Here is a 26,079-nt window from a genome sequence, read left to right on the forward strand (position 1 = left end):
GGGTGAACAAGGAGAGATTAAGAATAAAAGTAGGAAAGCTGAGTAGGAGGGAGGTGAGCCGCTCAAAGTAATGCAATAAGCAAGGTCATAAGACTTGCAACAAACGGAAAATGTTTACTGCAACCAGGCAGACCATTTTTAGAAGTTCCGGAATATCCGGAAACGTTTGCAGAAGTCGAAGAAACTGGCGTAGAGACATATGTTCTAGTTTTTTGGTTTATTCCGGTAACGATCACCTCGCCATCAGAAATCACAACCTCTGAGGTGACACTCAGGTTGTTTGTAATATTAATAGAAGCAGGTATCGTCAAGGTCAAGTCAGAATAGTCTGTAATGTTATTTGCCTTGGCAAATGGTATAGTACCCGACGATATTGGGTAGAGAGATTTTTTGTCTGCTGTATTAGTACCGGAATAGCCAGTATCATTATTTTGAGATTTACCTTTAACAACAGCCTTGCCTAGAGCGAGTTGTTTGCCGTCATTATCAACGGCCAAGTAGGCATGTCTAAGGAAAGGGGTACCCAATATGGAATAACCGACGAGATAGTCTGGCAACAGAGCCAAGAAACATGCCTGATCTCCGTTGGAAAAAAATAAGCTGGTTTCGTTGTCGTCGTGGGCAGGATAGAGAAGGTTGGAGATGTTCATGTTAATGGAAGTATTACCCATATACACGTCCAAGGTTCCTGATAGTCCCGCACTGCAGTCAACAAGCCAAGCTCCAAAGGACTCTGCGTAATACGCGTTCAATTCAACAGCAATCTCGATGAGTGTAGAGAAAGGCACATAATTGTAGTAAGTTCTAGAGTCAAGCAAAGCTGGTTTAGGGTAGCTATTCTGGTTGACTTGATCATCGTATGTGGAAGAGAACAGCAGTGAGTTTCCATTGGTGTTAGATGTAACGCCAAAGCCGCTAATTGGAACGACGGGAAGTGAGTTGGATATTCCACCATTTGAAGTGATCATAGAACCGCTTTCGTCTTTAACGGGAATGAATGGAAAGTTGCATAGTTCTCCATTGTACTTGTCAGTAGAAATACCTCCTAAAATCAATTCAGCATATGTCTCGTTGGATGGGTTGAGAGATAGAGAGTAGGAATTAGAGTTAATCACTCCGGCACGTACGAAATTGTTGAGGAAATTCGAGTCCAAAGAATCCTCAGTACCCAACCCCACTCCCAATCCGCCGGTACCGACATCTGAAGCATTTGCATAGATGAAAAGAGTATTGCCGAGAGATACGTTATAGTCAGATTTGCTGGAAAGACTAAACAAACCTGCAGAGTTATCGTCATCGTTATCATCATCATTAGTCCTCCTCATAAGCTGATCAACGGCCTTGCTGGATTGCGACGAAGACATACTGTAGTTGGACATCGGCACAGAAACGTTGTCTCTGGCCCAATAACCAGAGAGATAAATGTAGTCAGAGAATAATGTAGCCAAAGGAGAGGCCTCTGAGGCCTCAGAAACATCACCAGTATCTAAGGAGTAAAAGAAACCTGAAGAAGAGTTGCTGATATTGAAAGTGCCAAGATCTGCACATGCCACAGTGGAATTCTCGACAAGCGAATTTGTAGAAGATACGGAAGAAGAAGAAGAAGAGGAGGAAGATCTAGATTCTGAGGACGTGGAAGTTGAGGTCGAAGAAGACTGCTCATCTTCATCACTATCCCCAGAACAAGGCTTGAAATAGGGGGCACCAGGAACCCACATGAGACCATTGGCAATGTCTAAACGAAGCTCCTGGTTCCTTAAAGGCCCACCAAGAGATATGTTGTAGTCGTAGAGCTTATTCTGGAAGGATGTGAGTACCAGGGTGGGAAGATCATCAGTAGACAGAGGAGAATTATCGGTGTCAACTTCAACTTTGTGATCGTCTGCAGAAACCAGTAGAGCCAAGAATGAAAGGAAGCAAGGAAAAAGCAGCATTTAGAGAAGACACAAATAATTAGACCCAAGAAGAAATATAAGAGGGTGTTGAAGAAGCAAAAACTCTAAAGATGTTAGAGTAGTATAAGGACTTGAAGGAGGCGTAATAAAAGAGAAACGAGGGAAAAATGGTACGAGCCAAAGGAAAATGTAGAGCACGAAGACGATGGAAATTCAAGCTCTAAAAAAAGAAAAATGATAATAATAAAAAAACTGATACGTCACCAGGAAAAAAATGCTATATTTGGAGTAGAGTGTGAGGCCCTGTTAAGAGGATTGATGACGACAGAGGTCGAAGCACTGTGCTATAGATAGGAAACTATCGAACCGTGGTAACAGAATCGCGCCTCGTTCTTCGATTTCATTCTGTGTACCACCTATGTTGATGTCTCACTCTTAGTAGCAGTAGAATTTGTCTGTAAAAGCTTTTTCATCAGCTAAGGACGAGGGCTATGAGAGAAAAAGAAATGAGGAACCACCGAGATTTCATTTACTGTGCGTTTTGCATTGTAAACTGGGCGAAGCTTATTGTTCGCCCTGTCCAACCACAAGCCTCCAAGCGAGGGATTACATCATGTCTACTTTAGCCTTAATCGAAACCGTTTTATACATTAAAAAGTAAGTCAGCGCTTGACATGTACATAGTGAAGAGAAAGAGTAAACATAGAAGCTGAAGCAAAAGCAAAAGCAAAAGCAAAAGTCCCAGTCAGCTTCTCCAGCACACTATAATTGACCATATTCGTCGTAGTAATCTCCGGGAACCGTTGAATTTTCAAAGAATCCAGCAGGATTTCCCTCTGATGCTATAGCCAACTGCTGTTGAGGATGATTCCGTGAATCGTTCACGTTCTTGTAGTAATAAGGAGGGTAAGAGATGTAAGTGTAAGGAGAGCATTCTGCATCCAAAGAAGGATAGTCTTCTTCTTCATAATCATCACCGCTACTGCTACTGTCATTCGACTTCGCATCATGGAATGTCGACTTCTGATCATCTGAGAGCGCAGGAGTCTCTGCTAGTGATGTGCGGGGTAATAGCCCCACCCTTTCAACCCCTTGAAACTGTTGTCGTTGCTGCTGCTGCTTATGTTGAGCCCAGGCAAATGCCAACGACGGTATAGGAGATGAAGATATAGACGAAACCGATGACAAAGATCCCGGAGTCCTCGTCGTGGTTGCTGCAGGCGCACTAAATGATATACTCTGCTGTGCGGGACTCATTGAATTCAAAGATGATGGAGATGACAATGTCATGTGATTATAGCCCCCGTTATGATAAAATTTCTCATCAGGCACCGCGTCGAGGAGTTTTGAATGCTTCCCGGTCTTCTTCTTGCCAATCTTCAAGCTTTTAATGTAGTCGCTTGGTAATCCTGGACACATACCCCTTTCAATGTGTCGCTCCACCCAAATCTCATTGTTGACGAACTTCTCACCACAAATAGAACACCAGCCCATCATTCCCGTTCTGTCACCTGACTTCACTCCTGGGGGGTACCGGAAATGACGAGCCTTGAGATGTGTTTTGTAGGTGTCTCTTCTACTAAATCCTCCGGTAGCATGACATTTCTGGGCAGAATTTTGACTGTAGAACGGACACATATATGCCTTCCGCTTTGAGTGTTTCTTCATATGTCTTGTAAGATACCCTCTTATTCTGAAAGTTGATTTACAGTAGGGGCATTTGTGTAGTTTCCCACACTGAGACTCCAATAATGGTGACGATTCTGAATGTGAGGGCGATTCGGACAAGCAAGTAGAAGAGTTTGATGATTTCACAGAGGATATCGGTGAAAGCGCCACGAATTCGTCAATTTCTCGGCTGCTTTTGGTGTTAATACAGATCCTTCCCCTTCCCCTTCCATTTGGTGAGGAAATATCGGAAACAGGGGACGGCTGTTGTGGATTACTTTTGTTTTTGGATTCAATGGTCTTGTCAATAACCTTAAACTCAACCTCGCCCTTGTTATTAGTAAACGAAACGACACTTGAGTTTAAACCAGTTGCGCACTGCTTCAAATCACTTGTCTTGAGAGTTTTCAAGATTCCATAAGGAGGAAATAGTGATCTCTCAGACGAAACATGAGAAGATAGGGCAGTTTTCGAGTAGCCGTGGTCGAAGCATGAAATCACGAAGCTCCCTGGGCCAGCCAGGTCACTCAAATCCCTCAAATTCTTCTGACTTCTTGAGGCACTGGAAGTTTTCGTGTCTGATGGATGAACGCCATCGATCAGTAGTTTGACAAGCTGAAAGGTAAAATGGGATAAGCAAAATATCAAAGAGAGAAGTGCATAGGTCAGCGAAATGAAGCCAGATATGATCGGCAAGTCCGAAAACGACGGCTTTATTGAATAGTCCATGGTGAAACAAACGCTGTAGCTTAGAAAAAACGGAGAAGAAAGCAGTGAACAAGGAAGAAAGTGAGGAGAGAAGAAAAGGGTAAAAGGGGAAACCTCCCAAAGAGAAGCAATTAGGTCATTTTAGTGTGGTGAGCTTTTTCCTGAGCCTTGCCGGGAAAACCAATTTTGGGGAAAATTTTGAAAATTCAGCAGCGAGCGGAAAAAAAAGCTGTCGGTGAAATAGAAGCCTGTTACCCGGCGTGAAAAGTATAGATAACGCGAGAGCTGAAGATAAGCAAGGTGTTTAAGCGAGGTGAGTTATATGTAAAGTGAAAGTCACGTGTATTTGGAAAGTAAGCATAGAAGTAAGCTCGGCTTCTCTGTATGCAGGTTGGTGAGTTCCTCGTTCACTGGGATGAACGAGTTCAGGCCTCAGAAAAGCTTGGTAAATGCGGGTGATGTTTTTTGGTGTAAGGATGTAAATGTTCTTCTTGAGTGTTCAGATCTGGCTTGAACTCCTTTCACCCTGAGCACGGGTGTTGATTCTTCATTTCTACTAGACATGGCTGATCTCACAGGAGAAGTCGAAGCAGTAACTGCGTCCCTTTCCAGTTCTACCTCCTCAAATATAGATTCTTCACCACCTGACGTTTCACCGCCTCGATCCACGTCTCTTTCTTCGTCTTCTTCCTCATCTTCACCCTCGATCAACACCTATAATTCCAACATCTCTGTTCCTCGGGTTTCTCTACTTGGTCGGATTACCGCCGCATATCCCAAATTGGGAATCACCTCCCTGGCCATCCTAAGCTGGTATTTTTTCTCGCTTAGCATCTCCCTCTACAATAAATGGATGTTCTCTGCTAAGAACTTGAATTTCTCCTATCCAATCATCATCACGTCTTTCCATCAAATCATTTTATTCTTGTTGTCGGTTTTTTCTTTATGGCTATTTCCCAGATTCAGATTGAACTATGATGTGGCTCAATTTGGGTACAACAAGTTGGAACAGGCCCGGCCACAGGAACAGAACCAGCAGCAAGAATACCAACCCGAACTTTTCAACAGCGAGTCACGTGATACACCTTCCGAACTTAGTTATATTCCCTCCTTCTCTGAATATGTAACCAAAATTCTCCCGTGTTCGTTGGCTTCTGCTGGTGATATAGGATTTGGCAATACGGCTTTTCGCTTCATCACTCTTTCGCTTTACACAATGGTGAAAACCTCCTCCTTAATCTTCGTTTTACTATGGGGAGTTTTGTTCAAGTTGGAAAACATGACTAAGAAGATTCTACTCATTGTTTTAGTTATGGCTTTCGGTGTCATTATGATGGTTTGGGGTCAACAAGATGATTCTTCCTCAGATCATCGACACTTCCTGGTGAAAAGAGGTGTCGGCGTCAACTTGGTAGTTCTCGGAGTCACGTGTGTGCTTCTTTCTTCATGTATGTCTGGTCTTCGATGGGCCCTCACGCAAATAATGCTTAGAAGAAGTCGAAGAACTTGTAACCCCATCCTTATTATGCTCTATTTATCGCCCGCTATGTCTGTGGTACTCCTAATAACTGGTACCTTGCTTGAAGGATTCTTTAATTTCCTTCATGCAGATGTCTGGTCCTCGAAGGGTAATTTGGTCACGTGCATTCTTATTGTTATACCGGGGCTCTTGGCATTTTTCATGACCCTTTCAGAATACATTCTCCTACAATATGCTACATTAATGACTCTATCTGTGGCTGGTATCTTTAAGGAGTTGTTAACTATATTTGCTTCTTGGATCGTTTTCCATGATACGCTCAATGCAGTTAATTATGTTGGTTTAGCCATCACCTTCACAGACATCGTCTGCTACAATATTTACCGTTTCCAGCAAAACACAGAAGTTGAAAAAACTACCGTAGATCCTGACCTCATTGCAAGATCTAGAGCCACATCGCATGAATTTGTCGATATTGAGCTGAGTAGTATTATTATAGATGACCAGTTGCTGTCTAGAAATAGCTCCCAATGAATTGTTACATCCGTACACCAATGCATATACCTTCCCCTATTACCCCTACTATTTGTATTACCCTTAGTAATATCTATCTTCCTACCGATGACATTCCCACTTCTTGATCTGCCTGATGATATCATTTCCTTCCACCTAGTGGACTGTCTCGATTCCAAGGACATAATCAACCTTTTTCTCACGTGCAAGCAACTATATCAGATCCTCAACAGTCCTGTCGTTTGGCACAGCCTCTACATCAAGACATTCTCTGATCTAGGTACAGATGACTACTCCTTTGATTCTTTTTACAGATGGGGACCCAGAGTTTATAAACTACGTGCCAATTCCCGATTGCTTACGTTTGGATCCAACGTTTTTGCGAGATTGGGCGAACAGATTGGTCCTGTCTCTTCGTACAGCGGTCACTACGAACGAGTGGGACTCCAGAAACGGATATTTAAGCCAATTACAATCGACAGCATTCGAAATATTGCGGATATTTCTGCAGGTGGTTTCTCCTTCCAGATATTAACCACAAATGGTGAGTTGTACTATACTGGTCACATGTGGCATGGTGGCATGCGGCTGGACTGCCCAGGACCCGAGTCACGTGATGATGCGATACCTCTATCTAATGTTCATAACCGGGGCAGTTCTGCTATTTCTAGAGTGGAGACTGACCAATCAAATCAAGGCCAAACACACTTCATTTCGGTCAGCTCAGGTAGGGGTCATTTCATAGCACTTGATAAGTCTGGAATCATATGGACTTGGGATTCTAGTTTCCAGTCGAATCAGGGAGTCCCGTTACGATTGATTAGAAATGGCTCTGTAGGTGCAAATGCTGTGATTAATCGGCGGATCACTAAGATTCGTGCGGGTTGGACTCTCAGCTCGTGTTTGATTGATGGTGTTGGCATCGTAATTTGGTCTCGCAGACAGAATTGTACCCAATGGAAAAATGGTCGTCCTGTTAATAGTGACGGTGAATATCCCGCTGCCTTCGTAAGCATTGTCCCCAAAACTGCTGACGGTAACATAGCAGATTACGTTGTTTTACAAGATGTTTTAATCTACATGACTCAAAAAGGACGTCTTTTCAAAGTGGACAATATTACCGAGACCCTTCCTGGCCATACTAATCCTGGAACTCGTCTAAATCGTTTCGAAAGCTACATCAAAGCTCACGGGTCGTCTAAATTTGTACGGTTAAGTGGCTCCTTTAGAACTTTCACTGTTATTTCCAACAATGATAACGTCCTTATTGGTAAAAGTTCTTGTGACCATTATAATACCCCCCAAATTGTCCATGAGCTTCAGCATAAATCGATTTCCACCATATCTGCAGGTGATTATCATTTCCTCGCTCTCAGTAGAGCGGGTAAATTGTATACTTGGGGAAGAGAGTCAAGGTTCAATGGCTGTCTTGGCCTAGGAAAAGTATCCGATATAGTAAACGCTCGTATAGGCCATATCGACCAGCAAGATCTTATAGTGGACAAGCCTACGTTGAATAATATCGACGGAACAGTTCTTGCTGTGGCTGCTGCTGGCTGGCAATCTGCAATTTTGGTGGGAAAGGATTACTGAGTAATGTCAAACGGCTTTTTCTTTTTTCAATCTAAGTTTCTTTTTTCCGGATTATCTTCTCATCCCAAAGTACTTCTGACATTTTTCAATCGTACATTCTCCATAATGCCGTATTGAGATATATATCAGTGTGTCTATTCAGTATGGCTAGCGGTGAGCCAAACAAAAATGCGAATTTCGTGTAATTCTCAAAATGCTATCATGTTACTCATTAGTAAGCAAGGATTACAAATTGGTATTTCTTTACAGTATTTATATTCGTATGATCTCAGGTTTATACTATTTATTGTGTTTTGGCTTGTTTGGCAATAATTTAAGTCATTTTAACCATGCCAACCTCGCTTGCAAACACCAACCTCTTTAAATCAATCAAAGTTGGAGACTATGAATTACAGAATAGAGTTGTTCATGCACCGACTACCCGTGTACGCGTCAGCGAAGACTTCGTTCCACTAGATTCAATGCTCAAATACTATGAAGAAAGAGCAGAAAACGAATGTGGTTTATTAATCACCGAATCTGTAATGGTTTCTCCTCGTTGGGGTATTATGGGTTGCTGGCCCATGATTTCTACCGACAGTCAGCTGAAAGCCTGGGGTAAGATTGTGCAGGCTGTTCACAATAAGAAATCAAGAATCTCCTGTCAACTTTTTGGTGTCGGAAGAGCTGCAGTTCCTGAGCTACTTAAGCAGAAGGGATTGCAGTTTGTTGGTGCATCTGCAATCTATCAGGATGAAGAGAGTCAAAATATTGCAGAGAAACTTGGTATACCTCTTAGAGCTTTGACTGTGAGTGAGATTCATCAAGTTACAAAGGATTTTGTGGTTGCAGCCAAAAATTGCATTTTAGTGGATAAGTTTGATTATGTGGAGATTCATGCTGCCAATATGTATCTCTTGAATCAATTCATCGATGAAGAGTCCAACCATAGAACGGATCAATATGGCGGCAGCATTGAGAATCGATCTAGGCTCGTTCTTGAAGTTATTGACGCTGTAATGGAGGCCATTGGTCCTCAGCATACTGCCATTAGATTATCTCCTTATTCCCGGTTTCAGGGAAGTAAAGGTATCGATTCCAAGACCGATCCGATAGCAACATACGGCTATATTTTAAGTGAACTTGAAAGAAGAGCCAAGCATGGTAAAAGATTGGCTTATGTTTCTTTTGTGGAACCTAATATCTTTGGGGCAGAAGCCATTGAAGAGGCATATGTTCCGGATTCTTCCTGGGTTAATGAGATTTGGAAAGGTATTATTATTAGAACTGGAAACCTCATTCATGATGAGAAATATAAACTCCTCAAAAAGTATGTTGATGGAGACGATAGAACCTTGATTGGTGCATCAAGATACTACAGCTCCAATCCGGATTTAGCTACCAGATTGAAAAATGGCTACGCACTCACAAAATATGATAGAAGTAGCTTCTATAAGCTCATGTCTAATCAAGGATACTTGACTTGGGGTAACTATGGAGAGGACAATCATAAGTATGCAAGTGAGATTTCTAGGACTATACCGAAGCCGTTAGCATGAGACAGAAGTAGGAATATTTGTTAGTAATCGCCCGCATCTAAATGAATTAATTGACTGTGTGCGATGTCTTAAATTCGCATCCTGCATAAATGCTACCCGGTTGCATTGTGTATATCTGAATAAAACTTGAATGGATTTGTAATAAAGCAGGTAATTTATAAGCAAAAAAATATTAGTTTCCGATTTGGGAGTTGATGAGCCATTGCATATGAGAAAAAAAAGAAATGTCGATAAGAAAGATTGCAACCATGTTATGATGGAGTCAACTTAAATCGGGGGTAGCTAAAAAGCTTAGTAATGTATGATGGACCCAGAAAGATATAAAAGAGGGTTGGATTTAGTTGTTGTTTCAGCAAATAATCAATGTCGTTTGGATTTCATCACAAAATTTGACAAGATAATAAAGCAATCATAATATCAACATTTATCAATATGCCTCAAGCACTCAACGACTCTAATCTTTTCAGGCCACTCAAGGTGGGACATGTTCTTCTTAAAAATAGACTTGTTCATGCACCAGCAACAAGATTCCGCAATTCTGACAAATTTGTTCCCACAGACTCTATGCTTAGGTACTATTCAGAGAGAGCAGAAAACAATGGAGGACTTATCATCACAGAAGCTTCTTTTCCAACACCAGAGTTCGGGCTTTTTCCTAATACACCTGTGATTCAGACAAGCAAACAAGTTCAAGGGTGGAAACAGATAGTAAAGAGTATTCACGACAATGGATCTTATGTTGCAGTGCAACTATGGAATTTGGGAAGAGCCGCACCGGCAGGATTGTTGAAGCAATACGGTATTAATTACCGAGGAGTTTCCAATAATTATGCTGACGAAAAGACTGAAAATGAGGCAATTGAAGCAGGTAACCCACTTAAGGCCTTGACCAAGACGGAATTGAAATGGATGGTGGCCGAATATGTCTCTGTAGCTGAAAGGGCTATTAATATTGCTGGTTTTGATTTAATCGAATTACATGCGGGGCACTCTTTTCTTATTGGAGAGTTTTTGAGAGAGTCAACGAATGAAAGATTAGACGAGTATGGTGGAAATCTTGAAAATCGAGTCCGGCTTGTTTTGGAGATAGTTGATGCTTTAATAGCTTCCGTTGGTGCAGATCACATTGGCATCAAACTAACGCCATATATAGAGGATCAAGATGCCCAAGGAAAGGCCAGCTCTGTTAAAACTCACACATACCTTCTTGAGCAGTTGCAAAGAAGGGCTGAAAATGGTAATAAGCTAGCTTACATAGCTTTAACCCAGCCAAGAATGGCAGGAGATACTGAAAAAGAGGACTTCAACGGTGAAGATACCACATGGGTTATCAAAGCTTGGAAAGGTATTATAATAAGAACCGGTGCATTTTTTCATGATGAGAACTACTTGGACTTGAAGACTGACGTCAATGAAAATGATAGGACTCTTATAGGTGCTGGAAGATACTACACATCCAATCCAGACTTGGCTGATCGATTGAAAAACGGGTATCCTCTCACCCCTTACGACCGGTCTACTTTTTATACTGCCATGTCCAATAAGGGATATATTACCTGGCCAAAATTCGGGGAAAAAGAAGTCTCTAATCTCACAGAGATCTCAAATTCCTCTCCTAAGCCATTGGTCTAATCGTCTGTTATTTAATTGAATTGAATGAAATTTATAATAATCAACGATTGAAATTTTTGGGTTGGTTGATTAGGTTGGGGTGGAATTATGGCCACCGTTATTTGTATCTAGGGGTTTTGTCGAGAGAGACTCTGTCGTCTTTATACAATGCCGTTAACATTATCAGTCATTTGAGGTCACGTGATATATGATATGTGGCTAGTATTTTTATTCGCGATTAGATAGATAGATCTTTCGAGGGTAAGTGGAATTTAGAGTTCGATTAGTATCTTGTGATCACACAATCATAGCGTATTAAATATGGTAAAGCGTAAGAGAAAAGCAGAAGTTGGAACACCTGTTACTGTGAAGGGAGAACAATTTTCAGACGATCTCCTTATTGCATCTAAAGATGGAAACGTGCAGCCCCAACACAATAAAGAGGCCGCATCAGTTTCCTTGGGAAGATACTACACTTATGAAGATTACGTAGCAGAAGGCAAAGGGTGGTCTAATATGGGTAAATCAGAATGGCAGTTAATGATCGGTTTTATAGCAATTAGAATAGGCGCACCGCTCATACTTATCATTCACACACTAATGATGATGGGTTTTATGTACACAAAGTACAACTTTGATTTTAGCAATCCGCAGTTAGTTGAGAAATTTCCTTTCATCGTTGCACCATTATGTGGCAACTTGTTGGTGGTGCAGTTCTTCAGTAAACTTCTGTTCAAGAGAAATTACTATAGGCAGAGGATGGAAGAATAATGAGATGATCATTAAGACGATCGACTGGACGATGGGATGATTAAGATAGGCAACTCCGTAAAAGTGGTGAATCGTATTACGTCATGGGGAAGCAGGCGTCCTCTTGTCTGGATTTAGTAGTAGAATTCGGCACTTGACAGACCAAGCGATGCCTGGATGTCTTTAGCATTTATCTTGTATACATAGCAAATAGTTGACAGCTGGCTATAGACGATCAAGGAATGAGGAGATCGGGGGTGCCAAGACTCAGCTTATCTTATAGTATCTCCATTAACCACACCATATATATCATTTTATTTCTATTATGACATCATGGGATGAGATCTTTCTTTCCAAAACTCCTGTTTTGGGTATCAGTAGTGGAACAACAAATTTCAAGGGTATATAAGTATAATAACGATTCCGTCTATCAGTGAAGATCAACTATTTGATAGGTTCTCATTCACCATAAACTATGCCTAACGTTGATTTCTCAAACCTTGCACAAACTGCTGTATCCGAGGACCCTACCAGAGACATGAAGACAGTGGATGCCTCTTCTATCATTGCTAAAGTGGACGAAGTCCCCCGTCGTGATCCTACTTTCCGGTCGTTTCTTAATAATGGAGTAGATGAACTAACTCCTGCTCCCAAGAAAGACTCGTCGTCGATCTCTCTATCAGACCAGTGGGCGGGATCCATTCATAGTATGACAAAATTGACTGATTTGAATGATAACGGAGGATCTACAACTCTTCAGAAATCCCACTCTGCTTTGTCCAACTTCTCGTTGACCTCCGCGGACGGTAAAAGATGCAAGAAGGCAATCATCGACCATCCGAGAGTGGCATCGTATGCTTTTGCCTTTGATATCGATGGTGTCATCTTGAACGGTCCTCAGACCATTCCTTATGCTCGCGAGGCTGTGCGTATGCTCAACGGTAACAATAAGTACCATATTCTGGTCCCTTATATCTTTGTCACCAATGGAGGGGGTCGACCTGAAGCTGCTCGAGCCCAAGATCTCTCTAAACGGTTGGGAACTCATATCTCCACTGACCAGATCATTCAGGGACATACACCAATGAAAGGATTGGCTGGAACATATGAAAATGTCTTAGTTGTAGGTGGAGTTAGCGATACATGCCGGGGAATTGCCGAAGGTTATGGCTTCAAGAATGTCTACATACCGTTGGATATTATGTACTGGAACCCGTCCGTTTCTCCGTATTATCAGCTCAGTGAGGAGGATAAGAAGGTGTGCAAAAAGAATCTAGATTTCTCAAAGATCAAGATCGATGCCATATTAGTGTTTGCAGACTCCCGTAATTGGGCTGCAGACCAACAGATTATCTTGGAGCTACTTATGAGTGATGGTGGATACATGGGTACGGTCTCCAAGACCTATACGGGGGGGCCCGGTATATACTTTGCTCACTCAGATTTCATCTGGTCTACAGATTACAAGTTGAGTCGATATGGAATGGGTGCTTTGCAGGTTTCTATCGCTGCTCTATACAAAGAGACCACTGGGAGCGACTTGAAGGTAACTCGTTTTGGAAAACCTCAGCGTGGAACCTTCCGCTACGCAGAGAAGATACTTTCCAAATGGCGTGAAGATGTTCTTGAAGAGTATGTTGAAGTTCTGGCGGAAGAAAACGAAGAAAAAAACGCCGGTTCTGTTATGGACGATGAAGAAGAGTTGACTCGAAAAGTGATTCGGGGTGTTCATAAGGCTTCAGAAAACGTTCACCAGCTATTTGATGACAGTGAATCGGACGAAGAAGAAGATGATGATGATGATAACAATTCCTACGAAGGACTAACGTTTCAGAATTTGTCCATACATAAGCATCAAATTCCAAGGGCTTCTACTGTCTACTTTGTGGGTGACACTCCAGATTCGGATATTCTTTTTTCGAATGCTCACGATGAGTCATGGTTCTCTATCCTTGTTAAAACAGGTGTCTATAAGGAAGGAACTGTGCCTAAGTATAAGCCAAAGAAGATTTGCGATAATGTTTTAGAAGCTGTCAAGTTTGCCATTACAAGAGAGGCCACAATGGAGCTTGAAGAGTGGAATTCGGAGTCTGCAGATTAATTGATGGCTGCGTGTATTATCCGTAGATTAATCTATTAATGTCATATCGCTGTTATGGTGAAAGCAGTAGTTCAGTTATTCACAGGAAGTAAAGAAAGAAAAAAAACGTAGACATGTATGCTTCTGGCGAGGATCGAACTCGCGATCTTCAGATTATGAGACTGACGCCTTAGCCTGCTGGGCCACAGAAGCATTTTGAGAACTGAAATTTTTGTTGTGTTTGAAGATATAAAGATTTTGAAACTGCAAAAGCTTTTAAACAAGGAAAAAAGGCTGCTGAACATTATTCATTACCTGTAATCATGATCTTTAGTATTAAGGATATCTTAGAAAGATATTTAGGAGAAATATCAAAGCATTTAGGGTTAAGAACTTGACCAGCTTACACATATTTATTTAATAATAAGTTGATAATAATACATTATGAAAAATTAATTAGGGCTATATCAGAAATTAGTGAAAGGTGAACGAGATCATCTGCGTATAGGAGCAACCCGATACATATAGGGATCGACAGATTGCTGCATCTGTCTCCCATCAGGAGACAAGAGTCCCTGTCTTGCGGTTTGTTCTAACTGCAAAGGAGCGATAGGAACAGGTTGACACTGCCAAGTCCAAGAAGGATAAGAAGAATAGGTTGGAGTAGGTTGCTGTTGCACTTGCATAGGCAACTGTTGAAACTGAGGCTGAGGTTGAGGTTGAGGTGGATGCTGCAATTGCAGTATTCCAGGCTGAACAAAAAAAGGCTGTTGACGCGCCACAGGGCTAGTTGGAGAATACTGCCAAGATAAATGATCGTAAGAGGCATTTCGAGCTTGTTTGGGCTGGAGCTTTAGCTGTATCTCGGAGGAAGAAGAGCGACGTAAAGGTGGTTGTTGTTGTTGTTGTTGCAAGGTGTCTTCCATCGAAGGCTGAGACATACGCCGGAGAGGCGCAAAATCAGAAGAAGATATCACCGAAAACCGTGGGAGTTGGCGAGAAGAATAAGCTGGAACAGAAAGAGGAGGTGCAACACTTGTTGCAGAAGAAGATGTAGGTGTAGCTGTAAGCGCCAGAGGTGGCATAGTAGGAAGAGAAGGAAGAGAAGGAAGCGGGGAACGCCTCGAGGTCAGCACATACTGCCAATTGGCTGGGGGCGGTGGAACAGCGACGTAGGAAGGTGCGTGATACTGTGCGGCGAGCTCAGACGCGTTGTAGCTCATAGGAGGAACCTCGTAGGCTCTTGGAACGCCACTAAGATTTAACTCTGAGCCGTCGCGATCGATGGAATCGCGGGACTTAAGCTTCTTTTTGTTGCTCTGCAGCATGGCCTCGACGTGAGCATAACCACTGCACACCTTTCTGGACTTGATACAGTTGTGGCAGAAAGGTCTGCCCTCATCGCACTTGATTCTGCGACGTCTGCAGGTCAAACAGCCTGTTCTGCTTCTCCTGCTAAATGCACGTTTCTTATGCACAGCGCCTGCAAGTTTCGCTGCAGCATTCGCGAGAGAATAATTATGATGGAGATCTGAATTCTCACCAGTCCCGCATTTATCGTCTGCTTCGCTAGATGACGAATCGGATTCGTTATCATCTGAACTGAGACAGACAGGAGAACATGGTTTGACCACGTCAGCAATGGGCTTGCTGGGAAGCTGGGTGTCTGACTCAGCGGTAATATCAATGATCGAGCGTTTCCTCTCTTTGATATAGGGAGTTTCGGATGTATCTGCAGACGGGACCTTAGGAGAAACCTCAGAGGAAGCCTCGGAGGTAGTTAACACCATTGGATAATATGAGGTAACTAAAAAGGATTAGCAAAAAAAAATTGGTAAAAGCAAAAGAAAACTAATGGAATACCAACAGAATCAGACAAATAGATCTACGGACGTAATATATCTACATATATATATATAAAGATTGTATCGGTTATCATTAAAGGAGGAAAAGAGGGACGATGATGATATCCAAGAATAAGAAATGCCAAAAAGGAAAATAAAAAGAAACAAAACGAAACGAAACGAAACGAGAAAACTTGGGCAAAAGAAACAAGCGGTAATAATAGAAAAGATGAATCGGCGAGAAATGGCATTTGTTTTCGTCTCTGTTAGTAAGATGAAATGAAAATAAAGACGAAAGGGAAGAGGTTGATAGCAAAAAAGGCTGCAAAAGGATATGCAGAAATAAACAATCGCCCGTCGCCTGGGGTTTTTAGCGGAAAAAATACAAAAAAAAAGAAAGGGAAGGAGTAGCGGGGTGGGTCTTTGCGGAGCCGTGGTGCAGCTTTTCTGACGAGTTCCCACACGCAACCCCTGTATTTCCCGAAATAGCTAACAGACGATATATTATGCAAGTAGTATTAAATTCCGCCTTATTATCCTGCAGGAAAAGGAGCCGTACTATTTTAGCCTTTAGATGACCGGGATGGGCAATTTAAACGAAATTTCATAAAGAGCCACCATACGGCGAATAATAGCCATAATGCTCAATCAATGAGATTGAGATTCGCAAGTCATGAATGGACGTGATCACTTTTCGCAGTGAATGGCTGTGTAGTGAGAAGTAAAGATTATTAATTAAACTCTCCCAAAACCTACTTGAACTAAGTAACCAAATTATATACTAATTCACTCTTGCATTTTGAATCGTCCATCTATTGGAGCTGCTTAATTATGACGCTATGGGAGAGGGCAAAAAAGAAATTTCTATGAAAAAGTCAATTCCGCTACAAGCGTCTGCGTCGAAGAGACAGACAGTTCAAACCTAGTCAAGGGATATCAACGCAAAATTGAGTCAAATTAAGGCAATGCCGATTCTCCTTTCAGGTGCAAAACATTTCTTTTACGGGTGCTTATCTCGGCTGTATAACGACATCGTGTTCGAAAAGAAGATTCTATCTCACATATATATATATTTTTTTACCAGCTTTGAAAGCCGCATAATATACAATAGGATATTCAGCCTTGGCCAAGAAATTAGGACCGGGCGTATTTCCACGTGAAACACTATAAACATCCACATAGGCTGGATCGTCATGCAGAGTACGGAACAATAAATAAATTGCTGGACTATGCGAGAGTCTTTGTGTGGTAGCCAGTACTTCTTTTGCTCTTGACATACTCTTGACATACTCTTGACAAGCTTGCCCGGTTAGCCGCAGTATCGTACCGTATTTTACGACGGCTGTGTTAGCAATGCAACTTTTTTATTATTTATGGTACGTGTTTACCTACTCCATAGTTTCGGTCGGATCCGAATGCAGTACCTAAAAGTGGAAATCAATATATGATGCTGTAAAGTAGGGCTGCATTTTTTTTTTAGGAACGCCGCAGTAAGATTTTATTATTTGAAAAGAAGCGAAGGAGTGCCCGCTAACAGCAATACTTCACACCCATCTATCACCTACCAACCCCTGAATATTCTTATACCGGCATGTTTCAAAGTGAGAGAGAGATGTGATGTGTTGTGAAATCTCACGAGTCACGCTTAACAGGCGGGTTTGCTACAAAACTCATTAAATTTTCTTGCTTTTTCTGGTCATTGTTGTTACTGTTGTTGTTGTTGTCACTGCAACAAATAATTTTTGTTTCTTTTGAATCCCAGGCGCGCTCTCTCTTTTTGTCCGATTTGCTCCTGCACTTGTTTCTTTTTTAAGCCCTGTGCCGTGGCATTTGAAACTAAATTTCGCTAAGATACAACATCGATTGTGATTTGATCGTGGGACTTTGTTTAATGACAAAACCGGCATTTGACTCACGATATCTTTCGCGTTTAGTTTTGTGGTAATTTTCATCCTGGCTAATCTGATAAAGAATTATATGAGATTAAGTTGTTGAATGCTCACTGCTAGATTTACTTGTTGGATTTCTTACTCCTTATGGTAAGGGGCCCGAAAAACTTGTGGGTTGTGCACCACCCCTTCCCCGTGTACCCATTATACGCGTAGACCGCCGCTGGGCTAGGCTTGACGTGGAAGTACGGGCTATTTTATTACCGAACTAGGAATGATCCCTTGCCTTTTACGTTCCGCAGGATCGTTAGTTTACAGGGGGTGTAATATCCGCATCGTTTATTATAAGCGCATTTATAATAGCCAATAAGTAGTATTGTAATGCGGATGGCAGTCGGTCTGATCTGAGATTGGGGTGATGATATTCACCTCATAAATACTACCCTATGAAAATGCTTTAATCACGTTAAGCAGTGCGTGCGGCTGCAGTTGCTTTATTGCTTCTATCAATGCTGTGCCAGAGACCCAATTTATGCACACCTAGCACCTCTATTTTCAAAGTCAAATATAGAATCCTTTAATTCTTGTATCAACCTCTGCGTAAAAGTTTAGATGCTACTACCGTCTAGTGTATCTGGGGGACAGATATAAGCGATAACGTTATGTATATACAATTATTGAAGGACACCTGCGCGATCCACTTCGATTACAGACTCTTCCCATATCTCGTTCGCTGCCTTTTCTCAGGAAATAATCTACCTTCTCAGAGGCTTTTTCAATGAACGAATGAGACCACCACCACCACAAACATCTTCCGTCCAATTATTCTCTATGATGCTTAATGAAATATACAATATTTAATACTTAGAGATACACTCTTTTGAGAATGATGAATACAGTGCTGGATGACGCTAACGCAAAATGTAAGTAATTTGATACGTAGAGATGCAGAAAATGCAATCGTTTCTGGCTCGTCTCTATTCTATTTCTTCTATTTTTTAGGTCGGACCTAACAAGATTCCATCGGATTCGATTTGTCGTGAATTTCTTTTTCTCGTTGGGTTGTCCTTAATTCTTTCCGCAATTTCATTTGATTGTTATTCGCTCAACTTACGTTAATGCCGCGCAACCAGATTTCAGGAATACGTGGGTCGTCTATTATGCATAATGAACTAAGTGAGTTGTCGACGACAGTGCAACGTTTGAAATACTTTCTTTTTATTTGTACTTTGACAGGGGGTGTGCCTGTGAATATTGTAGACAGTTCGTCACCTCGTTTCTTTTGTTTTTCAGGCACTGTCTGAGCGACTCCTATAGCATTAAAAATGAGCCAAGTTTGAGCGCATTCACGATAATGGTGAGCACAGAAGGTGATTGAGTGAATGAAGACGGACTAGGTAATCCGGGTATGTCGGAAACGGTGCAAAGTTCCTTAGTTGTTGATCATTAACCAGCTTCGATTGACTTCAGGTGGCCTTATTTATGTCATTAGCTAAACTGTCACATGTATGTGGTAACTAATTTGGAGACACGTAACATTCACAGAATACTCGGGTCTCTTTTATTCTGAGGCCTGATGTATATAACTTGATACGGGGGTAACAAACTAAGAACAATAAATAACGGAATAGTATTATCTGCTGAAAAAGGATCAACACGAATAAGGATGCTCTTGCTCCCTTAAGCAATGAGGTGTAAAAATTTTTAGTCTACAGTCCATCAACATTTGACTTAATCTGAAATATCTAGTTTTCCTATTGCTTTCAGATTTCGTTGCTTCGCTTGAATATCTTCTCGACGCGTAAAACTGTATGGATATGTTAAGTAAAGGGATCACTTAAACCCCGTTCCTCGTTATGAATTACTCTGGTGTACAGATGCGTTATGAACCCTTTGGCATCTCAGAGTCCTCGGCTTATCTCTCTTTTGAGGCCTGTTCTTTGTTCCATCCTCATTACTTACTGCTCGGTTTCCTCGATAATGATCCCCGTAATATTGATGGCATCATTAGTTGGTTCTACAGCTGTTTTAAAAGGAGTGGCTCCAAAGAATTACCCCTTGTATGTACCGGACAAAGATGGAAATTTTCATTGTCTCAATGATTCCACCATAGTGATCTCGTTTGACAGAGTCAACGACGATTATTGCGACTGCCCTGATGGTTCGGATGAGCCGGGAACGTCTGCATGCAGTAATGGGAAGTTTTATTGTGCCAATGAGGGATTTAAGCCCCATTATATACCTTCTTCATGGGTTAATGATGGGGTATGTGACTATCAGTCATGCTGCGATGGCTCAGACGAGACTGAAGGAGTGTGTGCGAACAGGTGTAAAGAATTACAAGAAGAATTTGAGCTTAGAGATCGTGAAATGGAGGAAACGGTGGTCAGAGGACTCGAATTGAGACAGAAAATAGCTGAAAAATCCAGGCAACAACGCTTAACGTTGCAGAACGAGGTGAAAGTGATGGACAAACAGATAGAACAGCTGGAATGCAGTTTGAAACAGTTGAAAGCAGACAAGGAACTGGCGGGTTCGGAGGGAGAGAAGCAGGTGGAATTGACGTTCCAAAAATACGGAGAGATGCTAAATGAGGCGTCCAGTAAAGCTGAAGCACAGTTCATGGCTTTGGATGAACACCGCAAGCGCATTGAGGCTTTGGAAGCCATTTTGGGAAAGATGAACGATGATTATAATCATAATTTCAATGATCCTGCAGTCAAGTTGGCAGCTCAGTCATATCAAGAGTACGTTGCGAGCCGCGCAGATATGAAAGACGAGGACAAAAACGACGAAATGAAAGCTATTTTTGGCGATTTAGAAGGATTATTTGTGACGGCGAAGGCACAAATTGCTGAAAAATTGTCAATGAGTGGCGACGAGAGCCCAAAGAAGTCATGGCCTAGTGCTAAGGATCTTGTAGATGCATTCCTTGGAGTCAGAAGAAACGACGAGATCCAAAACGATGTTGGAAGGTCATTGATTGAGATTGAAACGGCTATTGAAGATACAGAAAAGAGAATGAAAGATGCGCAGAGGCAAGTAAATGAGAAAAAGGCCGATTTAGAAAAGAGCTATGGACCAGAAGATTTGTTGAGGTCTAAAACGGACTGCACTACCAATAAGATTGCAGGATACAACTACAAAGTATGCTTCACAGAAAGATTGGATCAGATCGACGAGAATGGACATACAATCAGAATAGGAACATTTAACGAAGTTAGAGAGAACACGCAAAGTAAGGAACTGGTGATTGACTATGTAGGGGGAGAAAGATGCTGGAACGGGCCAATAAGAAGCGCCGAAGTACACATTCAATGTGGTACTAGAGACGAAATACAGGCAGTTTCGGAGCCAGAGAAGTGCCATTACTTGGTGCAAATGCTTTCACCTCTTGGCTGTCAAGAATCACCGCTCACTCCTCAGTAATGGCCATAATGACAGAAGTGACATCATCGGGTTTACCGCCAATGTATGGCTGACTTGCCAAACGACTGAGTCTTTGGGAGAAGATACTGTTGAACTGTGGATCCTTACCCAATACGACTACCTTTGAGACTAGATTCTTGTTGATCTGTCCTAAACTAGAGACGGAATCTTTGCCGTTCAAAGTGTCATCCAAATAGATCTCCAAGTCCTCTGGTCCAACATTATCGACCATTCCGTCAGTGGTGAACAAGACGACGTCTCCTGGCAACAACTTAACACCATATTTGTCGGCATCAGCAGGCACATTCATCAAGAACTTAGTTCCCTTGCGCTCTGCTTCCTTCAGAATACGAGGGGGGATTATAGAGAGCTGGTAGGGAGCGTTGAAATAATAGGTTTGTTCCTTGGACTGATAGAAACATCTATACCTGCCATTTGGCTGCTTCCTGAAAATACCGAACCAGGAATCTCCTAGGTTCACGGCATCCAACTGCAGCGTCTTAGCGTCGACTATTCCAAATACGACTGTAGTGGAACCTACATCGACTTTCCCGTCCAGCTTGACTTGAGCATAGGCTCTATCAAGGATCTGTGCCGCGGTAAGTGAAGGATTTTGCAAATAGAGTTGGGTTATAATACTGGCTAACTCTCTACTGATGGCACTGGAGTCATAGCCCTGTTCAGCCCATCCTCCTACGCCGTCCAAGACACCGAGGAGCATTCCCTGGTCAGAATATGCGACAACGTAGTTATCTTCACCCGTGGGAGAATGCATGGCATCTGTGACATTCGAACGGTTACGAACGATCTTCTTGAAGTTGGAGACAAATTCTCCGGGTTCTGAATCGGCCTCGGTTTCGGCATCGGAACCATTCTGCGTCTGGACGTGGGCCCCAGATTCATGCCTATCCTTTGGATTGTATGCCACAGAAACAGTGTATTGGGCAGCCGTATCAATGAATTGTTTAGTGAACTGGTCACCATTATGAAAATTGCGAAATTTGGAGAAGGATTCGTGGAAACTGCCAGAAGTGCTGATGGATCTGGGGTTGTTGAGACGTCGAACAGTCAGGATCTGCGCCCTGTAAGTAGCAGAGAGAAAAGGACGAGGACTGGTTTGGAACAGCAACTTCAGTACAGCAGGCCTGAAGCATTCGCCAGGTACCGTAAACATGATTGAACCAGGACAGAATACGAAAGAAGCGGGGTGTTTGGTGGAGAAGAAAGAGATGAATGAAAAATGAGGTGAAGCATTAACGACGGGACGACGGGACGATGAACTGTTGACGATGAACTGTTGACGATGAACTGTTGACGATTAACGATCAACGATGCACGATAAACAATGACGATCGAAAGCTGAAGGTGAATGATTGACGATATGCTCAATTCCATCTACTACCATGTTATATGAATAATTGAATAAACTAGCAATAACTGACTATACATAAAGACCTAAGCAGATTGCATGCATTTGACGCGTCGATCGTCGACCGTCAATTTCTAAGCCTTAGCAGAATCCAAGGTCTTGATAGCCTGGTCGACAACAGCAGCCCAGTCGAGGTCCTTCCTGTCCAAATCCAACTTAACAGACCCCTCTGATTTGACCGGATGCTGAAGATTCCATTGATTTTTTGCCTCTTCGACGAGCTTTTGCTTCTGCTCGAACTGGTACTTTTCAACTTGCTTCTTTCCGTTCTTTTTTAGGGATTGCACATGCACAAATCCATACAACACACCAGTTCCAAGAGCAACATATCTCAACACGTTCAACGTACTCATCGTATCAATAAGACAAACTAACAGAGTGTAGAAAAAGTCTCCACGATCTATCTCTTATTATATTTCTATACATGATGAAAATTTTGTTCGCGACCTCTTAACTCCAAGATGCTCGCGACGTTTGGTGAGTTCACCAATGAGCGTCAAGTTGATTGCAGACAGCATGCATCCCTACACCGCTACCTAGTGAGAACGCTACTGAGAACGATCGATTTGATAGCCTCTTTCTCCCGCTTGGCCTTATCGGTCTGCTCTGTGTAGTTTCTCGTGAATTTCGCGTCCTCCGGAAGTTGCAAACCCCGGGCTTCTATCTTCTTTCCTGCACGTGACACAAATGTGAACGATGAAGTTTTGCTGGTGGTAGACCCATTAGCTTTGGATAATATCGATGTAGGATTTGATAGAGACTCTTGTGGTACTCCTGCCACTCGTGCTGCACCAGATGTTCCTAAAGAGCTGTTCTTTATAGAGGCCATTGCTTCTAACCGTAATCTTCCTAATTCTCTATCCAGATCTTCGTTGAATCGTTCCTCTTCTTTCTCTTCGTATGTTAACTCCGAGTTTGTCTCATCATTCTCACTCTCATTATCAACATCATCTTCTCTTTCTGCTTCCGCTTCTTCTTCTTCTTCTTCTTCTTCTTCCTCTTCCTCCTCCTCATCATCATCTTCCTCTGTCTCTGACTCTGACTCTGACTCCGTATCTGCAATTCCCTTGTCAAATCTTCTGTCTTCATCATCATCTTCCTCCTCAACCTCTTCTTCTTCTTCTTCCTCGTCCGCCCCTTCCACTGCCTCTTCAGCTGCCTCTTCAACTCCCTTAGCCTTCATCGCAGCTTTTAGTCTCTCAATAGCTTCACAATAGCTCTCACTTCTCCTGAATTTCTCCCCATCAACCTCCATCGACTGCCACATTTCCTCCAACTTGCCTGTGATCTCCATAGGCAATGGCTGGACCTTCGTCCATAGATAATAGTCAAAAAACAAGTAGAAAAGTGCCAATTCATTCCTCACTCCCTTACCCATCTTTCGGTCAAACCTCAAATGATTTAATAGTTCGCATACCAATCTCACTCTAAAGTAACTCTCAGCTGGATCATTTAAGCACATTTCTCCCTTTGTAGGATAATAGTTCTGATGTCCAAAGCAAACTATCCTATACAGAGTGGATAGTAGCAAATTTGCTTTGAGCATTTTGAGGTTGAACAGTTCGGTCAAATACCGAACTTGTGCCAATCGAACTCGGTTTTGCCGATAATCGTTGTTTTCTAAACCAACCGTAATTGACTCAAACAAATTGTCAATCACGTGAACTCGTAAATGGCCCAGATTGTCCAATGTACCAAGTTGCTGCAACACCTTGGCAAATTCAGGGATCAATGAGTAATTGACGTCTTCAGGAGTACTGAATATATGCTCAATTTGCTTCACGTTGATCTTCTCGGTCAGATCCATTCTCTTAAGCACAGCCAAGATAGTCCTGTAATTGGACGAAGTCAATCCTCGCCTCACCAAAAATTCCATGAATTTCTCTTCATCAGTTCTAATATCCACCACTGCCACTCTCTTGACACTTGTAGGATACAAAGAGAGCAAAAATAGTTTGACAGCTTGTGAGTCCACCATTTTGAACTTCCTAGTGCTCTTCAAATTACTGAGCAATCGAATCAATTCCTCCGTATGCTCCCTATATTCGTCATCATACAACAATCTTCGTCCGCAAGTGTCAAATAGCATCGAAAGAATGTCAATATTATGGCTCACATCTATGTTCAGTATAAGCAGCCTCACCTTATGGAAGAGAACATAGACTGGAATCAGCTTGAAGTTCACCATCTCTCCGAAAAAGTAGATCACCTTCTCTGTCATAGCATTATTATGGATCTGAAATCTCAAGTTTTTGTCCTGCTGTTCTATTATCTTCTCTATGAGCTCAGGTATGTACTTTTGGTTGATTTTGAGAAACCGAGCGTAATTTCGAAACTTGAACATCTCCTTAGAGCGAGATAAATGAACAAACATTCGGTTCTGTGAGGACTTGTTGTTAAGTCCCCATTTCCAGTAGTCCAATGCAACTTCATCGACATCTTTAGCCGTTAAAGCGTCGTCCAATCTAAGAAGCAATTCTGACATTCTAGTTCCTTTAGACTCATCATCTTCCTCGTCAGTCATTATAGATTTTGGAATCAACGTAGACAAATCCGGAAATTCCTCATAAAACTTCGTCATGTCATCTGATCCCCATAAAGAGTCTGGCTTCGTGGCACTATTCGTCACTATCTCTACTTTGGTACCGGACTCCAACTTCTTTGTCTCATATTCTACCAATTCTGGCTTTCTAGTACCCAAGATATCGGCCGCCAGTTCACAAAAAGCCTGGAATTTCTCTACAACCAGCTTTAGCTCTCCTATCTCATCCTCCGTCCCTTCTTCAACTTTACCAGTCTTAAGTGCCTTGGTCTCAGCCCTGGATTTCTTCGCAGAAAATTTCCTATACAGATCTTCAGTGGTATTCACCGTATAATCAGCATACTTAAACATCAACTTCTGCAACAGGACCCGACTTTTCTCCTCTAAGAATTCATTAGGCCCCGTTATATACTCAGAGAATCTCTTAAGAAATTGTGTGGCGAGTTCTAAAGATTGAGTACCATCCGAGTTTCCCCGTAAAACCTCTCTGAGACACAAAACAATCATTAAGCAGTCTTTGGCCTTTATAGAGGACATGTATCGAGGTAGCTGATCAGAAGGCATGGCTTCTACATTGGTGAACAACCCACAAAGGCTGAATTCCATCAGAAGACGCACCATATTCTTCATCTTGCTAAAATGATCGGTTTTGTCCTTCTCGCTGAGCTTTGACTCGTTGATAGGCGCAACAAAATGGGCAAAGTAAAGCATCAAATATGGAGTGAAGCTCGTGGAGAATCTTTGGTGTAGAGCGGATACAACATTAACAACACCGGGCACGTCCGACCCCTTGGACACCCTTGTAAGCGCTTCTGATAGCGTAGACAACAATTCGTTCATATACTTTTCCAAAGAGAGGCTTTTGATTCCTTGGAGTAGAGACTCCTGGTTGTCTCTACCTATTCCTGATCTTATCTTCTTAATGAAAGCAACATTCTTTTTGAGAGATGAGTCAAACTGGGGAGCCGTTGCAAATACACATTCGCCATTCCAGGCTTTCTGATTGGGAGAAAATACAGCCAAACGCAGTTCCGAATTCATACCTAAGAAGGAATCAAGTTGTATAGAGAATGTATAACCATAAAAAAAGCAGTGAAAAAATAGACAGTG

General features: G+C 42.1%; 11 protein-coding genes and 1 non-coding gene across 12 annotated transcripts; 6 read left to right on the forward strand and 6 right to left on the reverse strand.

Moving 5' to 3' along the window:
* Positions 1-62: 62 nt before the first annotated feature.
* FOA43_001294 (uncharacterized protein) lies at positions 63-2,368 on the reverse strand (the record flags this gene model as incomplete). Its single annotated transcript, XM_038921615.1, has 2 exons — positions 63-1,882; positions 2,329-2,368. The coding sequence occupies 2 exons, from the start codon at positions 2,366-2,368 to the stop codon at positions 63-65; spliced, it is 1,860 nt and encodes a 619-aa protein (XP_038777543.1).
* Positions 2,369-2,657: 289 nt separating this feature from the next.
* On the reverse strand, positions 2,658-4,159 carry FOA43_001295 (uncharacterized protein; the record flags this gene model as incomplete). The annotated part of the gene is made up of 2 exons (XM_038921616.1): positions 2,658-4,116; positions 4,155-4,159. The coding sequence occupies 2 exons, from the start codon at positions 4,157-4,159 to the stop codon at positions 2,658-2,660; spliced, it is 1,464 nt and encodes a 487-aa protein (XP_038777544.1).
* A 2,213-nt stretch (positions 4,160-6,372) lies between these two features.
* On the forward strand, positions 6,373-7,857 carry FOA43_001296 (uncharacterized protein; the record flags this gene model as incomplete). The annotated part of the gene is made up of 1 exon (XM_038921617.1): positions 6,373-7,857. One exon carries the CDS (start codon positions 6,373-6,375, stop codon positions 7,855-7,857), a length of 1,485 nt encoding a protein of 494 aa, XP_038777545.1.
* A 329-nt stretch (positions 7,858-8,186) lies between these two features.
* FOA43_001297 (uncharacterized protein) lies at positions 8,187-9,395 on the forward strand (the record flags this gene model as incomplete). Its single annotated transcript, XM_038921618.1, has 1 exon — positions 8,187-9,395. One exon carries the CDS (start codon positions 8,187-8,189, stop codon positions 9,393-9,395), a length of 1,209 nt encoding a protein of 402 aa, XP_038777546.1.
* A 432-nt stretch (positions 9,396-9,827) lies between these two features.
* On the forward strand, positions 9,828-11,027 carry FOA43_001298 (uncharacterized protein; the record flags this gene model as incomplete). Its single annotated transcript, XM_038921619.1, has 1 exon — positions 9,828-11,027. One exon carries the CDS (start codon positions 9,828-9,830, stop codon positions 11,025-11,027), a length of 1,200 nt encoding a protein of 399 aa, XP_038777547.1.
* A 147-nt stretch (positions 11,028-11,174) lies between these two features.
* Positions 11,175-11,777, forward strand: FOA43_001299 (uncharacterized protein; the record flags this gene model as incomplete). The annotated part of the gene is made up of 2 exons (XM_038921620.1): positions 11,175-11,179; positions 11,318-11,777. 2 exons carry the CDS (start codon positions 11,175-11,177, stop codon positions 11,775-11,777), a joined length of 465 nt encoding a protein of 154 aa, XP_038777548.1.
* Positions 11,778-12,231: 454 nt separating this feature from the next.
* On the forward strand, positions 12,232-13,857 carry FOA43_001300 (uncharacterized protein; the record flags this gene model as incomplete). The annotated part of the gene is made up of 1 exon (XM_038921621.1): positions 12,232-13,857. One exon carries the CDS (start codon positions 12,232-12,234, stop codon positions 13,855-13,857), a length of 1,626 nt encoding a protein of 541 aa, XP_038777549.1.
* A 118-nt stretch (positions 13,858-13,975) lies between these two features.
* On the reverse strand, positions 13,976-14,049 carry FOA43_001301. Its single transcript has one exon. It is a non-coding gene; the product is annotated as a tRNA-Met (tRNA).
* Positions 14,050-14,330: 281 nt separating this feature from the next.
* On the reverse strand, positions 14,331-17,273 carry FOA43_001302 (uncharacterized protein; the record flags this gene model as incomplete). The annotated part of the gene is made up of 3 exons (XM_038921622.1): positions 14,331-15,643; positions 16,145-16,151; positions 17,268-17,273. The coding sequence occupies 3 exons, from the start codon at positions 17,271-17,273 to the stop codon at positions 14,331-14,333; spliced, it is 1,326 nt and encodes a 441-aa protein (XP_038777550.1).
* A 2,294-nt stretch (positions 17,274-19,567) lies between these two features.
* FOA43_001303 (uncharacterized protein) lies at positions 19,568-20,864 on the forward strand (the record flags this gene model as incomplete). Its single annotated transcript, XM_038921623.1, has 2 exons — positions 19,568-20,716; positions 20,835-20,864. The coding sequence occupies 2 exons, from the start codon at positions 19,568-19,570 to the stop codon at positions 20,862-20,864; spliced, it is 1,179 nt and encodes a 392-aa protein (XP_038777551.1).
* A 120-nt stretch (positions 20,865-20,984) lies between these two features.
* On the reverse strand, positions 20,985-22,172 carry FOA43_001304 (uncharacterized protein; the record flags this gene model as incomplete). Its single annotated transcript, XM_038921624.1, has 1 exon — positions 20,985-22,172. One exon carries the CDS (start codon positions 22,170-22,172, stop codon positions 20,985-20,987), a length of 1,188 nt encoding a protein of 395 aa, XP_038777552.1.
* A 329-nt stretch (positions 22,173-22,501) lies between these two features.
* Positions 22,502-26,010, reverse strand: FOA43_001305 (uncharacterized protein; the record flags this gene model as incomplete). The annotated part of the gene is made up of 2 exons (XM_038921625.1): positions 22,502-22,797; positions 22,980-26,010. The coding sequence occupies 2 exons, from the start codon at positions 26,008-26,010 to the stop codon at positions 22,502-22,504; spliced, it is 3,327 nt and encodes a 1,108-aa protein (XP_038777553.1).
* Between the last annotated feature and the right edge of the window lie 69 nt (positions 26,011-26,079).

The sequence above is a fragment of the Brettanomyces nanus genome, chromosome 1, assembly GCF_011074865.1.
Source record: "Brettanomyces nanus chromosome 1, complete sequence".
Taxonomy (NCBI): Eukaryota; Fungi; Ascomycota; class Pichiomycetes; order Pichiales; family Pichiaceae; genus Brettanomyces; species Brettanomyces nanus.